Source organism: Podarcis cretensis (genome assembly GCF_951804945.1).
Source record: "Podarcis cretensis genome assembly, chromosome: 3".
Lineage (NCBI taxonomy): Eukaryota > Metazoa > Chordata > Lepidosauria > Squamata > Lacertidae > Podarcis > Podarcis cretensis.
This window is the reverse complement of record NC_137172.1, coordinates 22546019-22564843: the sequence shown is the minus strand read 5'-3', so window position 1 is coordinate 22564843 and position 18825 is coordinate 22546019. Positions and strand designations below refer to the sequence as shown.

At 45.0% G+C, this 18825-nt stretch overlaps 2 protein-coding genes across 2 annotated transcripts in view; both read right to left on the bottom strand.

Annotated features, from left to right (window-relative positions):
- Positions 1-18825, bottom strand: part of ABCG5 (ATP binding cassette subfamily G member 5) — a 231802-nt gene that overhangs the window by 132004 nt on the left and 80973 nt on the right. The window lies entirely within an intron of this gene.
- The window catches only part of LRPPRC (leucine rich pentatricopeptide repeat containing), a 124191-nt gene that overhangs the window by 68378 nt on the left and 36988 nt on the right, over positions 1-18825 (bottom strand). The window contains exons 14-19 of the mRNA XM_079968468.1: positions 10961-11030; positions 5089-5116; positions 2654-2711; positions 1386-1492; positions 1097-1174; positions 713-766 (exon numbers count right to left, since the gene is read on the bottom strand). Of these exons, the coding sequence (XP_079824594.1) occupies positions 713-766; positions 1097-1174; positions 1386-1492; positions 2654-2711; positions 5089-5116; positions 10961-11030 (395 nt within the window). The remainder of the gene's footprint in view (positions 1-712; positions 767-1096; positions 1175-1385; positions 1493-2653; positions 2712-5088; positions 5117-10960; positions 11031-18825) is intronic.

Sequence of the window (18825 nt, the reverse complement as noted above, 5' to 3'; positions counted from 1 at the left end):
GAGAAAACATGAAGACATGTGCAAGCAAGAACGTAAATTCTCTGCAACTGTTCAAGTCATAGCAAAAATGCATGACAGTTCCTTTATATTTTCAGTCTGCATATACTAGATAGAGAAGGACAACTTAACACCAAATTTGCTGTGGTGCGTCTTCCCTCACTCAGCACGAACATGTGCAATTGCGTTGAGCTTTAAGTGCTTTTACCACAGAACTGTTAAGGCAAATGTTTGTGATTATTCCTAGGACATGCATTGCCCAGAACCTTAAAAAATAAATAAAAAAGGTTTCACCATCGAGTGCAGATGCCCCATCTATGTGCCCCACCCTGGTGTACAGGATTTCACATGCACTTTCGATGCAAGTGAGGCCAGGCACATTTTTTTGCAACTTGCCCTTCCCTGCCCTAAGTGGCAAAAACATAGGCTCATAACCATCCTTGTGAGCTGCTCTCTTTTCTAAATGGGGAAACTGAGTCACAGCAGCTGCCTCAGGTGTTCAAGCCTGTTTCTGGGAAGGCCAAATACGCAGACGGCATATTCGAACTAACAGACATATTATGCTTCTACTGCTATTAACACTGAAGCTAATTCCAGGAAAAGACTGTAACGTCAGCTGCGCAAGAGAATAGATACCTTGGAAGCAAAGTATCCTTTTTGTATACAAAAATTATTTGATTACTAACAAATAAACCTAGATAGCTGGTCTACTTACTTTTGAGAATTCTCCGGGCAACAATGCATCTTTATCAGTCAAGAGAATTACATCCTAAAAGGTAATATATATAGTGTAAGAAAATGTATGAAATATATGATGAATAGAATTGAACAAGATCCCATTTCAGCAATATCGCGAAGCATGCTGTTAAGCCATAGAAAAGAGCCTTTCTATCCCCATTTATCCTCATAGTTACGAGCTTTAAAATTCTCTCTCCAAAACACAAATGCTTCCAAATTAAATAAAAAGCAGAAGATCAATATGCTATTTTAAAAATCAGAAACGGTTCCTTTTGAACGTTGTTTCTCTCTAAACAGATCCATGGGGAGTACAGACACATGTTTTATATTGAAAGACAACATTTAATTTACCACTACAGACCTTAATTAATTCAGGAACGTGGCAGCTGTCCAGTAGGTTGCGAATACCTCTAAAGATGTTGGGAGGGATTACTATATTCTGTACCAAGAGGTGGAGAAAATTACATGAGTTTTAAAAACACAACCAAACTGAGATAATTTCTGTTAGACAAATTTCAGACATAATTTAAGTCTCCAGCACTCGCATGTCATTGAGAAGTGGTCTGGTTGTACTTAAAAGCTGCAATTTCAAATCTAATAGATACATGTCAGGCAGGACAGGCATTATGTAGCAAAAAATGAAATGGTACCATCTTCTTCAGCTGATGGAAGTATTGTCTCAACCGCTCCTCCTTGGCCTGTACCTCTGAGTCACTCATGCTGTCAATCAAGCTATAAAGAAAATAGCCAACAGCTTCTGCAGGGGGGAGGAACACAAGAGAAAGCATTCCACTAAAATTACTGACACTGTCATGTTATCAAGATTAATTTATAAGAAATCATTTTGGTGTGAGATGTCACCCTGATGAGAGGCTCTGAAATGGCAACAATGATCACTGAGGCATAGAGATTATGTGGTTTGGGAGCACATATCTAACTGGTGAGTGAAAGGAATATTAATTATTTTCAAACCCGGTGACAGCTTTTCAGTACAGAATCTATCTTCAATCTATTTTTTCTCACTGCTGTGTGACAGAAGCAGTACTGCCCAGGGCCTCTCCCCCACTCTCCTGCCCACTACCCCAAAATAGTTGCCATAAATATTTTGTCATTTATTCAAAAGGAAATAAAGAGCTTCCTAAAGCATCGCATACACAGCACTGTATATTTCACATTATTTACCATGCTTTCTGCAGCCTAGCAAGCGAACATGAATACAATAAGGAGTATTAAATGATTTTTAACAACCAGATCCAATAATCCTGTGGAGAGCTACTTATTAGCCAATGAAAATCAAGATTAACAAAAGAAGCTACATACTGAACAGCACTAATTTTCTTTGGCACTCAAGCATAAAATGTATAGGAGCATCAGGAAGAACTAATGAGCTTTTGATAAGACATCTACTAGTGACATGTACTGCATTCTTTTTATTATTTATTGAGAGTGTTCAGCAGGTCTTAAATCACTTTATTCAAGATACTAAGTGGCATTTTGCTCTTTGATATGACAGAAAGCAATTAAAATGTTATTTTAATAGTTTTATGTTTTGTTTTGTTTTAATAGCTTTCTGAAATACAGAAAAACTTGGTTGTAGTTGTAAAGTGTTTATTTAAGGGATCTGATTATGTTATCAGTGTTGCAAACCTTTCTGTTTTATTTAACACATGTGCACTCTATGAATGGAGAACATTTTAATTAAAGAAAGAAAAGGGGGAAACACCCCCCTTCCAAAAAATCTCACGGATTCCATAAAATATACTGTGATCATCTGGATAAAGATTTTACCCAACATGTTTTCCAAATTTCACTTTCAAAAAGAAGTAATCAGTGTTTATGGTTGTAATCCCTCAAGCCCATCATTACACAGAAGAACGGATTTGTGGATAAGTTACAATCATAGAAATTGAAACTCTACCAGTTGGTCCCGGAGGCGTCTGGCAATAACGTCCATCCTTGTACAAGAGTTCTGTTATCTGGTAAGACAGAATAATCGTACATTGCAGCCGAGAAGAAGAAGCAAGGGCAAATAGTATCTGAAATTGAATTCTACAAATAATAAAGCATCTCTCCACTAAGCTATTATTCTATGCCACATCATAGCAATTCACTCTTTAAAAAGGAAGGCTTTTTGTGTGTGTAAATATGGTATTTAAAATCAACACCAACAGCATGTATGCTGCACACCAAAATGTATATTGGAAGTAGGGGGGAAAAGAAAGTCTTTCAGTGATTCTCTTCCTAGTGTCTTAACCCACAATAGAAAGTATTGCTTAAAGCAAACATTAAGCATTGTCACTTTCAGGTGTTAAAATTAAGAGTCTTTATAGTTTCTCAACAGTGTAGCGTTACTTCATTTTTACATATTTGTAAATAATAATAAAAATCTGCATTTTTAGATAGTACTTAATGCCGATGACACACCAGCACTTCTTTAAACAAAGCAAAAAAAATATATTAAGGGTTATAGCCAGCTAAGCTTTACTCAAGAGTAAACCCACTGAAATTAAGGGATCTAAGTTGGGCATGGCCATTCATTCAACTGGGTCTACTCTGAGTAAGACCAACACTCGATACAACCCTAAGTCTGCAATCTTAAACACATTTACAGGGAAGTAAGCCCAGTTGAAAACAGTAAAACTGACCTCCAAGTAAGCAGGAATAGGGCTGCATGACATACTTGGAACGCAAAACCGAAGGTGGTTACTACATTCAGACTTTGATTTGATTTTCCTGCGGCTAACTTATTTGACAGTTTGGCATGTGAAGCAACAGAATGATTTGTGTTTCTTCCCCAATATTAATTAGCTCCCTAAAAACACCTCCCACGTTCTCCTGAAGGGTGTGTCCCCCTGCCCACAGGAGCAGATTTTGGAGGCACATGGGGGACAGAGGTTAAATTAGTAAAAGCCCCCTACCCCAATGGAAATCTCCTAGATAAAAGCCTTCTGCCAGCACAAAGGGCACCAGAGAGCACAACATTCTTTCTGTAGCTCTGACCCACTTCTGAGCTTAGTATAAACTTTGCCTCAGCAAACACCACATCTGGAGCTGCCTGATTTGCAAAACTTCAAGAAAACTCAGGTGGTATTTCAAATTTAAACAGAAATATGTAGATTGTCAAGATGCAGAAGACAGAAAGAAAAGGCTCTTTTGGAAAACAAGATCCTACTTCTACATCCAAGAGCAATAAATAGAAGAAAAACAACTAAGCTATGCTGTGCCCCATGTAGTGTTTTGCTGAAACATGGTAGTTAAGCATTGATCCAAAAACTCATTTTAGTGCAATCTTCCTATCACTTCATTATCTTTCAGGGAACTTGCGGCCTTCTAGAAGCTGCCAGACCACAATTACTGCTGGCTAGGCTTGATGGGAACTGTAGTCCAGGAACATCAAGGAGCCACTGGTTCCCCACCAACTTTAGACAGGGTGTAGGAAAATGTTATGCAAGAAGGAGCCTCTGTTATTTTGTAAATTACTTCCTCAATTGTTTGGTTCACTTCCATACTGCTTATTCTCTGAATTTTAAAATGGTGACACACAGAGATGTAAGGCGCTTTGGGTTTTCCCCTCAAGCCTAACAAATAAATAATAATAATAATTTATTATGTATACCCCGCCCATCTGGCTGAGTCCCCTCAGCCACTCTGGGCAGCTCCCAATCAAGTATTAAAAACAATACAGCGTTAAATATTAAAAACTTCCCTGAACAGGGCTGCCTTCAGATGTCCTTTATAGATAGGATAGCTACTTATTTCCTTCACATCTGAAGGGAGGGTGTTCCACAGGGTGGGCGCCACTACCAAGGCGGCCCTCGGTGCTGGATCTCAGTGCCTGGGCTGAATGATGGGGGTGGAGACGCTCCTTCAGGTATACAGGACCTGGTGGGTTCAGTCATCTTCCCCACCCCAATCCTCATCTCTTTTGCACATAATTATTAAATTCGCAAGAAGTAACTTAGGCAGAGAGCCCAACTGGGGATCTTCGCATGCAACCCTCTTTGAGCAGAAGGTCCCTGCCAAGTTACCACTGTCCAAGTTTCTGTCCACCAAGTTTTCCCCCCCAACAAACTTCATCCAAAGCCAAGCATGCCTTAACTCCAATTAGATATGGGGAAGTGAAGGTGGTTTGGAGTTAAGCAGTGCTTAAATCTCCCCACTGAGTTCAAACAGAATTAGCTTAGGTTGAATCATGCCCTAAATTTAAAATGTACCGGACAAGATACAACACTCTCCAAATAAGTTACTGTCAAGACTGTGAGCATGCAGCTTCCTGTTACTTATATTTCCATAATATTCTGTACCCAAAGCATTTTAAAGCAGCTCTACTTTATTTCAGTTTCACGGTCTTACCTTGCTCCAGAGATTTACATCAAAGGACCTGTAGAGGGCAGCAGAGGATAATTAATCAAAGGTCAGAAATATTTGTTTAATTTAGCCATTCTTTAAGAGAAAATTGTACATCTAAGCACATGCAGATTTGTTTGGGTGAAGGGTATTAAAAATAAATTAATGATTTACACATTTTGTCAGGTTTATTTTCGAAAAATGATTTCACGCGGTATATAAATTGCCACAGAAAAGGAGGGCCATGTTAGAATCCTTTGCTTCAATGTGTTTCAACCAGTTTCTTGCTCGTATTTACATGGGGGAGCCTGGAAACAAAAACATCAATGCGAGTGTAAACGTCCATTCAGCAGAAAATTAAGGTTCCTCAGACCTTCTGGTATCTACTTCAGATGATTTTTGAGAGGGTTAACCACAACAGTAATTTGGAGCTTGTACATGAATAGTTTGCTGGTGACATGAAAAACGTACTTTCCAACACGCTTAGTCCATTTCCTTAAAAGTAATGCTGAAAGCACTTATTAATCTGCATGATTAATCTGTTAATGTGTTATTAACCATTCAACTCATTATCACACATTAAATGTAAATGCATTAATCAGTTTTCAACTGTCCCCACTGTTAAAGGTTCAGGGTTGTAACCTATCTGCATATCTAAATTCAGGCAGCATTTTCAAATTAAATAAGCCATACACATGTATTATTTAATATCAACAATTACTTTCACTTCGTACTCTCCAAAATACAGTAGTGAGATACTGTAACATATATCTCCTCTTCAGACTGCCAGGTTGAAAGAGGATTGCATAATTTCATTTTTATCTGCTTTTTTTTAAAAAAAAACATTCTTGGCAGTTTTGTGAAATACTACCTGTCACAGTATCTCATGAAACACAGTCCTTGAGAAGAAAAGAGACAAGACTTCACCATATATGAGATGTTCCCTCACAAGCAGAAAAGAGGTATGCAAGGATACATATTTGATTTGCTAAAGACTGCTGATTTTAAAACCTTAATTGTTTGGCATCCTAAACTTTCTGAACAAGAAATTCCAGCAGGACATATATGTCCAGAGAAACTGAATCTGAAAAATGGAGGAAGATGTTCCCAGTTTAAATAACCAGAATGATACTGTAATATTCACAGCATAGTGTGAAATTGCTGCTCCACAGTTACAGATTAAACACACTGCCCTCGATTAGGGACAGTGCACTGGAAGCAAATGCAGATAGATTCTAGCTGTTCTTGGAAATGAGTAGGTTAAAATTATGACTTGCATTCACCTATTGGAATGAACTCTTTATCAGTGTACAAATTGCCTTGTTGACCGAACAAAACCTGTGTAGTTGAATGTTCAGTTTCAAACATTGATCAACCAGACACCTGAAGTTCTCAAACAAGGCATAACAGGAAGAGTCCTGCCTCCACACCTCATTCTGCTGACAATATCCAGCCATCAATATCAAGAGATATACTCAAAACATAAAAAAGTTGTATTGGTGTCAGATGGGCTTCCCAAAAGGCATTTGGTTGGCCACTGTGTGAACATAATGCTTGACTAGATGGATCTTTGGTTTGGTTCAGCAGGGCTTTTCTTTTTTCCTTTATTTAATATTTTTATTTATTTTTAATTTCAGTTAACAAACATATCGAACAACAGCAGGATTATTCTTATGTTCAGGTGCTACTAGACCTGTTCTCCATGAACCTGCCCGACCCTTTAGCACCATCCAGCCTAGTGGCCATCAATGAGACTCAGCTATGACCAAGAACTTCCCCGTTCAACTCTGGTCTCTGCCATGTGGCCTTAGGCAGACCCCTCTCTTGCAACTTGAGTTCCCCCATCTGCAATATGGGGATAATAATACTGACAGGGTTGTTGAAGGAATTACAACTATAGAGCACATGTGACTCTCTTCTGGTAATGAACTCTACAAATTAACTGTGCTTTGTGCTTTTTGTCTACTAATGGGACATCCATCCATATCTCACTCTGATTCCTAACTTATAACTGATACTGAATTGGGTGTTGATTTGGCTGTGGGTAAAACTAACTGATTGGTTCGAAATTGGGAAAGGAGTACAGCAATGCTGTATATTGTCTCCCTGCTTATTTAACTTATATGCAGAATTCATCATGCGAAAGGCTGGGCTGGATGAATCCCAAGCCAGAATTAAGATTGCTGGAAGAAATATCAACAACCTCAGATATGCAGATGACACAACTTTGATGGCAGAAAGTGAGGAGGAATTAAAGAACCTTTTAATGAGGGTGAAAGAGGAGCGCGCAAAATATGGTCTGAAGCTCAACATCAAAAAAACTAAGATCATGGCCACTGGTCCCATCACCTCCTGGCAAATAGAAGGGGAAGGTCCGTATAGTTAAAGCTATGGTTTTCCCAGTAGTGATGTATGGAAGTGAGAACTGGACCATAAAGAAGGCTGATCGCCGAAGAATTGATGCTTTTGAATTATGGTGCTGGAGGAGACTCTTGAGAGTCCCATGGACTGCAAGAAGATCAAACCTATCCATTCTGAAGGAAATCAGCCCTGAGTGCTCACTGGAAGGACAGATCCTAAAGCTGAGGCTCCAATACTTTGGCCACCTCATGAGAAGAGAAGACTCCCTGGAAAAGACCCTGATGCTGGGAAAGATTGAAGGCACAAACAGAAGGGGACGACAGAGGACGAGATGGTTGGACAGTGTTCTCGAAGCTACCAGCATGAGTTTGACCAAATTGCGGGAGGCAGTGGAAGACAGGAGTGACTGGCGTGCTCTGGTCCATGGGGTCACGAAGAGTCGGACACGACTAAACGACTAAACAACAACAAAACTAATTCAGCTTTTCCTTGATTATAAAGAAACGGGCAGATTCACTGACATGTGTACCCATCCTGGCTTAATCTGCCAGACCTTTCACCTTGCATTATTTATTGGTAATGGAGTAGAGTAAAGAAGTCTCTATTGTAGGGTGGCATTCCTGTCCATATGACAGGCACCCACAGTCTGCACAGCTGAAGACATTTTTGCTCCGGCAAGTTTTCCCAGCTGGATAAGTGGGTTTTTAGCATGTGTGTGAATGCAGCAGACTCAGGGGTGAGAGAGTCCCATGAATGAGCTCACCCTACCTTGTCTTTAAATGCTTGGCTGGGGGGGGGGGGCATGTTAGCTGTAGAGAGACATATTCAAAGCTTCTGTTGAGTTATAAGCCTCTGGTTTTGCTCACAGGCCTTGGGCTCTTTACTTTTGGACCTTGTGCTGCTAAGCCTGTACTTCTATTAGCCTGAATAAATATATTTTCCTTACTTTCAAGAGGGCTCTTGCCCTCTGCTGTACATTGTACAAGCCTTTGGCTATACACAATAAATTGATTGATACTCAATAATGATAGAAGCTCCAAAAACCACCACATACTTTCAAGTAAGAGTTGCTGCCGGTGTGTTTTGAGGTGGGAGCCTGACAACCATGAACTGTCACCAACGTTCGCCTTTCAAAGGGTGAGTACGCTCACCAAACCATAATTAACTACACTCGACTATAGCTAGACATAATTCCTGAATGAATAGCAGACTGGTTAGCAAACCAGAATGGCAAATCATGGCTTATGCTAACAGAGGTTTTACTAATATTTTACTTTGAAAGTTACAGCCATCCTACCCAAAGTTCCCTTTCCTTGAGGGTTATGCTGAATTACTTCATGAGCAACTGACCAGAAGACTAGTACTTGCACTGTTTGCCTCTTCACCTCCCACCTCCTTGAAGGGTGAACCAAACAGGATTTCAGTAGCAGAAATGCCCTGTTGTTCTCCGGGAACACATAAAGAGGCTAGGATGGAGGTTCTCTTTCAAGAAAAACAAGCATATGGCTTGGGTACTGCACTCTGATGGTGGCCAATGAGCACTGGAATACACTCTGAACTGCCAGAGGTAAAGAGTTATGCAAGCACCCAAGGAAGCAGAGACTTTCATATGTGCATGGCTAGCTGTACTTGTCACTTCTCCAATGTTTATCCCTCTGAGTTGTGACGTTCTGAATTTACGAAACATCTCTCAAAACTCTTCCAAGATTATTCTTGGAATGGGGAGGTGTCTCGAAAAAGCCCTATGTCACTGTAACACGTACACAAGGTCTGAAATTTTAATGGACCTATTTAAAAAACCTAAAGCAGTCTATGGTTGCTGTGCTTATTTAACATTTCAAGGCATTGTTCAACAAAACAGCTGATTTCTCTCCATCAGAAAGGGGGTTTCAGGAACTATTGTGCTTTTCAGAATTTCCCCCTTTTTCTTCCTGTCCCACTCCTTTATTCAATACAGATTCCAAATAGGATTGTTTATGCATGATGATCTGAAAACATAATAGGTATAGATATGACGGGGGGGGGGGTGGTATAACCTAAAGCATTTTGATCTCAAGGAGTGGTAGGGCATTTCAGATGTTGCTGAACTCCAAATTCCATCAGCTACAGCCTGTCCAGCGGTCTGGGATGATTCAAACTATAGTTCAATAATACCTCGAGGACCACAGAAAGGTACAACTGGTCTGATCAGGATTTCAAGTATTGGCCAAATACTTCACCAATCATAGTGAACACATTTTTAGGCCCTGAAAACAGATGGAGTTACCCTATAAAAGGTACCATAATATCTAAATCTGCTAACTTTGGCCAGAGAAAGAAATTTCAGAAATGAACAAACCAAATAGCACAAATTGCATTTCTAATGCTATAGTCAATAATTGCTTCCCATTATTTTCAAAAATCTCCATTTACATACTGAACTAGCATGATGAGAAGACAATTTAGGGTGTTGTTTAGCATGTGGAATAACTTGCGCTCTGATATAGCAACAGTCCAACAACATAGCCTGACAACACATGACTGTGAATCAGGAAGCTGGGCTTTGTCAAAATAACATAACACCTACTTTGAAGATGGATTAAGTAAAAACTGAGCAACAACAATTTATTTATACCCTGCCTTGTCGTCAACAACAGCAGCAGCAGCAGCAGCAACATCAACAATTTATTTATTCCCCGCCTTTTCCCTGATGGGACTCAAGGCAGCTTATATATTAAAATGAGAACTACTAAAAACATAGAAAAACATATTAAAAAACAACTGAACATTGTTATAAGTACAACTATGTACATAAAATATATTAAAACCATACAAATAATTGCAATAAGCACAGCAATGACCCCCACTAGGGCAATGGAGCTTCCCCTCCTTTACTCCCTTAAATCCGCCCTGGAGGACTGGGAGAAACCCCTGAACAGCCCGCAGGGGTAGAAAAAAGTTTATTAGCGCTATACTGAATTCCGCCATTTCATTGGGTACCCTTAGGCAAGCACAGCCTTGGTGCTTCATCTGAGATTATCATACCCAGCTACTTTCAGTAGATAATACTGTTCCAGTAGATAATACTGTTTCAGTAGATAATAATGTTGCCATTATTATGGCAACAACATGCACCAAACACTTTGAAAACTGAATGCACTATATAAATTATAATTATTACAATTACATAATCACTAATTAAGCTTTCGATTCACAGAACCCAAAAAACAATTATGCTATAGCCAGTGATTGCATAGGTTGAAAGTTTCCCACCCATGTCACTCATAACAGTGGGAAGTAGGGTTCATTCTGGCTCTTTAAACCTTAAGAGAGATGATAGGCCTGCACTGATTCTTACAGCCACAGATATACTCCCATCCAGCTCCTAACTGACTGACTTTTTAGCTTATGGGCAAAAATATGCTTTCATTCCTCACCCCCTTTTTCATAAAGCAACTGCCCAAAATACCATCCTGGGATTAAGGACCAAGAGCATCAAAGGTACAAAGGTGGCAGTGAAAGCTTCATAAACTCTTACCTTCTGAATCCAAAGATTAGACTGCCTCTGAATTGCACTTGATCTATGGGTGGCATATTTGGAGAAGACACTGCAGAATAAATAAAAATCCTTAGAACGTCTTGAATCTTGCTTCTCCAAAAAGGATTGATTAAGCCATCGGTATCAAAAGACATTTTATTTAAAGAGAATCTGTTTAGTAAGATCATCTTGGCACACGAATGCATGATCTTCCAATAATTTCAAGTTTTAAACACAGAGAGGTCTTTCTTTACTGGCTAGAAAGAGAAAGATATACAATACCCTGGAATTACAGTGCTTTTTGGAGTTTTGGTCAATTATTAGGGAATGCATTTACTGCATATTCATCTCTGTGCATACTAACTTAGAGCAGCAGTCCCTGTTGAATCATTCCCCACCAAGTGATATACATTTATTTATCTCATACAATTTACACGTATTTTAAAAAAAACCCAAAGCGGATTACAAAAGATAAAACAGTAATATCAAGAATAATCCATAACACTCATTAGCTCTCAGTAATGTATCTGGGAAGCTAAATTTCATAATTCTCGGCTATGTGTGACAACAGAGACTGCTATGCAGCACTAGGGGCAGGAGGAGTCGGCTTAATTCAAGCCAGGAATGAAACACCGAAGCTGGTATGTGTGGAGGGGAGTTGGGACAGCAGACAGCTGACGGAGGAAGAACATGGACATTGAACAGCTCTAAAAATCAACAGCTGTGCAGAATTTCTAGTAGTTGAAACATGAGTGCCCATCTGTCTTTCAAATGCATGCACTCCAGCAGAACACATTACTTCTTCCATGCCAGCTTCCAGACAAGCAGTGCAGGAGAATCCAAATTCAGTCCCTAGACCAGAGCTTTCCAAACTGTGCGTCGCGACACGTCAGTGTGTCAGCTGCAGTGTGTAGGTGTGTCGCGCACATGCTCCCCACACTCCTCCCAGAGCTGGAAATGGGTTACTTTAACCTCTGGTTTGCTCGTAAAACTGAATCACTGTGTTGTGAAATGATGAATGTCTAAAAAGTGTATCACCAACATGAAAGTTTGGAAAGCTCTGCCCTAGACCAACTGGGCCTTACACTGAAGAACTTCCCTGCTTCTTTGTTGTGATCGCTCATGTTGTTTGTTATTTAAATATAGAAATAAATAAATGAGAAAGCAATCTTGTGTTTTAAAAGTTTTTGTTCGTTTCAAAAAACAACAACACAGTGCAGCTCTGTATGCTCAACTGCTGCTGCTGCTGCCAGCCGGCAAGCTGGTTTCCTTAGCAACAAACAAGTCTGAGAGGGGAAAAAATGAAAAATAGATGACAATGAAGTGGAATGGGGCAGTTGAGAAAGGGAGAACAGGCACCCTTGTGCACAATGTCTAATGCGCCCAGATTCTTTAACTGATGCTTCATCGTTTTCATCTTGTCAGTTTTGGGAATCTGTGCATTATAGAACTTTGACTCCAATGAAAATCCTGTTTATTTGTATATTTGTGTGTGTGTGTGTGTGTGTGTTCTATGATGGCCTATATTTGTAATGCCTAATAAAGGTTTGGCAAAGTAAGAAGCATTATAGAAACCTGGAAGCTGCAATCAATAGCCCTTGGTAGCAGTCCGCTTTAACAGGTTGCCTTCCCCTTAACCAGCTGCACCACAAAAGGAAGCTTTAATTTGATCTATTAACATTAAACCCTTTCTGGTAAGACTATCAGTATACAGCATAGGTAGGCAAACTAAGGCCCGGGGGCCAGATCCGGCCTAATTGCCTTCTAAATCTGGCCCGCGAGTGATCCAGGAATCAGCATGTTTTTACATGAGTAGAATGTGTGCTTTTATTTAAAATGCATTTCTGGTTTATTTGTGGGGCATAGGAATTTGTTCATTCCCCCCCCTCCAAAATATAGTCCACCCCCCCCCCAAGGTCTGAGGGACAGTGGACTCGCCCCCTGCTAAAAAGTTTGCTGACTCCTGGTATACAGAATGGTTCAATGAATGGTTCAATGGTTTAATGTACAAAGCAGCATTTCAGGAGCGTTATGAGTCTTGAAGCTACTAAAGACAAGTATGCACTGATGACTCTTTGGATGTTGTAGCAGTTTAAGTTGGAGTGGGGTGGAGGAAGAAAAACATTGATAAACACACATAGGGAAAGTAAAGGAGATGGACAGTAATCCCAAGATCATCATGCTCCACACTTGGAAGTTGTGCAGCGTATCAGAATCTCACTAATGTGAGCTTTGACGTCTCTGGTTACCTACGAAAAGTGCCTAAGACCATCCTTCTTTGTTTCCCCATCCCATCAATAGATAGCCACATGAGGGAAGAGGTGAGATTACTGATTATTTGTTGGTGAGCATTGGTGGAGAAATTTGAACCACCTCACCTAGTCTGGCACCTGGCAATGCAAATTGTCTGCTCCAATGCTAATCAGAGCGACTAATGAACAGGGAGGGGAAAATAGCACCCACCCACCCAGCTGACCACTGAGGAGGGTTGTGTGTCCACTCTGTCAGCAGCGAACTGTGGGGTCAGGCATACCTGACCTCTGCTTCTCCAGTCACTGCTGCATACCAAGATGGAGGGGGGAAGGAGAGGGGAGCTGCAGGGGCACTGGCAGAGCCCATCCAGCACTCCTGCTGCTGCTGCTTGCGTGAGTGTTGGGAGGACCGCTCCCTCTCCTGCCAACTCCATCCGGCCTAGGGGGCGGGGCCTGCACTCACTGCCACAGCATAAGAGGCCTGAGAGAGGCTTCCGGGACACGACTGCTGCTGCTGCTGCTGCTGCTTGCGTGAGTGTTGGGAAGACCGCTCCCTCTCCTGCCAACTCCATCCGGCCTAGGGGGCGGGGCCTGCACTCACTGCCACAGCATAAGAGGCCTGAGAGAGGCCTCCGGGACACGACTGCTGCTGCTGCTGCTGCTGCTGCTGCTTGCGTGAGTGTTGGGAGGACCGCTCCCTCTCCTGCCAACTCCATCCGGCCTAGGGGGCGGGGCCTGCACTCACTGCCACAGCATAAGAGGCCTGAGAGAGGCTTCCGGGACACGACTGCTGCTGCTGCTGCTGCTGCTTGCGTGAGTGTTGGGAAGACCGCTCCCTCTCCTGCCAACTCCATCCGGCTTAGGGGGCGGGGCCTGCACTCGCACCCACAGCATAAGAGGCCTGAGAGAGGCCTCCGGGACACGACTGCTGCTGCTGCTGCTGCTGCTGCTGCTTGCGTGAGTGTTGGGAGGACCGCTCCCTCTCCTGCCAACTCCATCCGGCCTAGGGGGCGGGGCCTGCACTCACTGCCACAGCATAAGAGGCCTGAGAGAGGCCTCCGGGACACGACTGCTGCTGCTGCTGCTGCTGCTGCTGCTTGCGTGAGTGTTGGGAGGACCGCTCCCTCTCCTGCCAACTCCATCCGGCCTAGGGGGCGGGGCCTGCACTCACTGCCACAGCATAAGAGGCCTGAGAGAGGCCTCCGGGACACGACTGCTGCTGCTGCTGCTGCTGCTGCTGCTTGCGTGAGTGTTGGGAGGACCGCTCCCTCTCCTGCCAACTCCATCCGGCCTAGGGGGCGGGGCCTGCACTCACTGCCACAGCATAAGAGGCCTGAGAGAGGCCTCCGGGACACGACTGCTGCTGCTGCTGCTGCTGCTGCTGCTTGCGTGAGTGTTGGGAGGACCGCTCCCTCTCCTGCCAACTCCATCCGGCCTAGGGGGCGGGGCCTGCACTCACTGCCACAGCATAAGAGGCCTGAGAGAGGCCTCCGGGACACGACTGCTGCTGCTGCTGCTGCTGCTGCTGCTTGCGTGAGTGTTGGGAGGACCGCTCCCTCTCCTGCCAACTCCATCCGGCCTAGGGGGCGGGGCCTGCACTCACTGCCACAGCATAAGAGGCCTGAGAGAGGCTTCCGGGACACGACTGCTGCTGCTGCTGCTGCTGCTTGCGTGAGTGTTGGGAAGACCGCTCCCTCTCCTGCCAACTCCATCCGGCTTAGGGGGCGGGGCCTGCACTCGCACCCACAGCATAAGAGGCCTGAGAGAGGCCTCCGGGACACGACTGCTGCTGCTGCTGCTGCTGCTGCTGCTTGCGTGAGTGTTGGGAGGACCGCTCCCCCTCCTGCCAACTCCATCCGGCCTAGGGGGCGGGGCCTGCACTCACTGCCACAGCATAAGAGGCCTGAGAGAGGCCTCCGGGACACGACTGCTGCTGCTGCTGCTGCTGCTGCTGCTTGCGTGAGTGTTGGGAGGACCGCTCCCCCTCCTGCCAACTCCATCCGGCTTAGGGGGCGGGGCCTGCACTCACTGCCACAGCATAAGAGGCCTGAGAGAGGCCTCCGGGACACGACTGCTGCTGCTGCTGCTGCTGCTTGCGTGAGTGTTGGGAGGACCGCTCCCTCTCCTGCCAACTCCATCCGGCCTAGGGGGCGGGGCCTGCACTCACTGCCACAGCATAAGAGGCCTGAGTAGCTACCGGCAGCAATGGACAAAATGGTTTTAAATGTTTTAATCGCTTTTAATTTGCAGCACTTTAAATGGTGGTTGTTGTTTTTTATAATATTATATTATTTCATTATTTTATTTTTGCTTGGGGTGGGATAAGCACTGAGTCAGCACTATTGTTCCTTGTTTTGCTTTGTTTTGTTTTGTTCTGTTTTGTTTTATTATTATTGTTATTCTGTTAAATTATTATTTAGTTTGTATTTTGCCTTTTAAGGGGGAGGGTCATGGCTGCCTGGGAGTGGGCCTCAGCCAATAGATTGGGTGGGGCAGGTTCCACAGGGGGAGATGTATTGGGACACCCGATCTCGGTGATCACGGGCAGGAGGAGGAGTTATGCTAAGACCAGACCATGTCATTACCGAGGAGGCAGGTTTAGTCGTTGTTTGAGGACTATCCCTGCCTCCAGGTCTGGTCCTGACCGGAAGGATACAGTAATCAGCAAGGGAAACCCACATGACCTGAAAGTGTTGCTGTGCAATGCCAGGTCAATGATGAATAAAACCACTGCCATCCACGACCTGATTGTGGATGGAGGATTTGACCTGGCATGTGTGACAGAGACCTGGTTGGATGAGGCAGATGGGCCTGTCCTTGCCGCTGCTTGCCCACCAGGTTTCTCTTACGCACAGCAACCCAGGTCATGTGGGCGGGGAGGGGGGGTTGCAGCGATTTTTAGGAAGTCATTAGTCTGCACCAGGCGTCCTATTGGGAAGACCCAGTTTTCTGAGTGCATGTTCTGGAAGTTGGGCAATAGGGGCAGTACAGGATTCCTACTGGTGTACCGACCTCCCCGCTGCACCAAGGATTCCCTGCCCGAGCTGCTTCAGGTCGTGGCGGATATACTCCTGGAGACACCTAGCTTGGTTGTCCTGGGGGATTTTAACATCCATGCCGACACGACCTTACAAGGGGCAGCTCGGGACTTCGTGGAAAGCATGGCCTCCATGGGGCTGTCCCTGAATAAGTCTGGCCCAACTCATAGCCACGGACATGCCTTAGACTTGGTGTTTACCTCTACGGATGTTGGTGATCTGACATTAACTAAAAGCGAAACAAAAGAAGTGCCATGGTCAGATCACTTCCTGGTGCAACTGGACTTCTCCGCAACCCTTCCCCTCCGCAGGGAGGTGGGACCGATTCGGATGGTCCGCCCCCGCCACTTAATGGATCCAATTGGCTTCCAGAGAGTGGTAGGGGATGCTTTATCCCAAGTTGATGGCCTTTCAGCTGATTCCCTGGTGGCACGCTGGAATGCGGAGTTAACCAGGGCTATTGACTGTCTGGCTCCGAAGCGCCCTCTCCGATTGCATGGAGCCCGGACAGCCCCGTGGTTCTCCCCGGAGCTGAGGGTGATGAAACAATCGTTGAGACGGCTAGAGCGCCGGTGGCGGAAAACTCATTCTGAATCAGACCGGACACGGGTTAGAGCTCAACGTCGAGCCTACCAAGTGGCAATGGCGACGGCGAAGAGGGCCTTCTTCGCCGCCTCCATTGCATCTGCAGAAAACAGCAGCAGGAGACTTTTTCAGGTGGTTCGCAGTTTATCGGAACCACCTGTACCACCGGGGCCTGGTAGGGACCCCAAGATCTCCTGCAATGCTTTTGCAAAGCTTTTTGCAGATAAAATCGCTCAGATTCAGAAGGAAGTAGACTCCACAGTGGGAGCAGGGCCAGGGCGGGAGAGTGCTAGAGTTCTGTCTGGTCCTGTTATATGGGATCAATTCCAATCTGTTACCTCCGAGGATGTGGACAGGCTGCTTGGACGAGTGAAACCGACCACCTGTCTTCTTGATCCTTGCCCATCCTGGCTGATAAAAGCGAGCCGGGAAGGGCTGGGCGATGGGCTTTGCGGGGTGGTGAATGCTTCCCTCTGTGAGGGAGCCTTCCCAGACCCGCTGAAAGAGGCGGTCATTAAACCGCTTCTTAAAAAAACATCTTTAGACCCGGCCAATTTGGCCAACTATCGCCCAGTCTCAAATCTTCCATTCTTGGGCAAGGTGATTGAGCGGGTGGTTGCCGAACAACTCCAGGCACGCCTGGAAGAAGCGGACCATTTGGATCCCTTCCAATCGGGATTCAGGCCTCACCATGGGACTGAAACTGCCTTGGTCGCGCTGGTTGATGATCTCCGGCGGGCTAGGGACAAAGGTGAGAGCTGTTTCCTAGTTCTGCTGGATCTCTCAGCGGCCTTTGACACCATCGACCATAACATCCTTCTGGACCGCCTAGAGGGGCTGGGAGCTGGGGGCACTGTTATACAGTGGTTCCGCTCCTTCCTCCTGGGCCGTGTTCAGAAAGTGGTGGTGGGGGATGAGTGTTCAGACCCTTGGGCCCTCACTTGTGGGGTACCTCAGGGTTCCGTCCTCTCCCCCACGCTTTTTAACATCTATATGAAGCCGCTGGGAGAGATCATCAGGGGGTTTGGACTGGGTGTTCATCAGTATGCAGATGACACCCAGCTCTACCTCTCCTTTAAATCAGAACCAGTGAAGGCGGTGAAGGTCCTGTGTGAGTGCCTGGAGGCGGTTGGAGGTTGGATGGCGGCTAACAGATTGAGGTTGAATCCTGACAAGACAGAAGTACTGTTTTTGGGGGACAGGAGGCGGGCAGGTGTGGAGGATTCCCTGGTCCTGAATGGGGTAACTGTGCCCCTGAAGGACCAGGTGCGCAGCCTGGGAGTCATTTTGGACTCACAGCTGTCCATGGAGGCGCAGGTTAACTCTGTGTCCAGGGCAGCTGTCTACCAGCTCCACCTGGTACGCAGGCTAAGACCCTACCTTCCCGCGGACTGTCTCGCCAGAGTGGTGCATGCTCTGGTTATCTCACGCTTGGACTACTGCAACGCGCTCTACGTGGGGCTACCTTTGAAGGTGACCCGGAAACTGCAATTAATCCAGAATGCGGCAGCTAGACTGGTGACTGGGAGTGGCCGCCGGGACCACATAACACCGGTTCTGAGAGATCTGCACTGGCTCCCAGTACGTTTCCGAGCACGATTCAAAGTGTTGGTGCTGACCTTTAAAGCCCTAAACGGCCTCGGTCCTGTATACCTGAAGGAGCATCTCCACCCCCATCGTTCAGCCCGGACACTGAGATCCAGCGCCGAGGGCCTTCTGGCGGTTCCCTCATTGCGAGAAGTGAGGCTACAGGGAACCAGGCAGAGGGCCTTCTCGGTAGTGGCGCCCGACCTGTGGAACGCCCTCCCATCAGATGTCAAAGAGATAAAGAATTACCTGTCATTCAGAAGACATCTTAAGGCAGCCCTGTTCAGGGAAGTTTTTAATATGTAATGCTGTATTGTTTTTAACACTGATTGGGAGCCGCCCAGAGTGGCTGGGGAAACTCAGCCAGATGGGCGGGGTATAAATAATAAATTATTATTATATT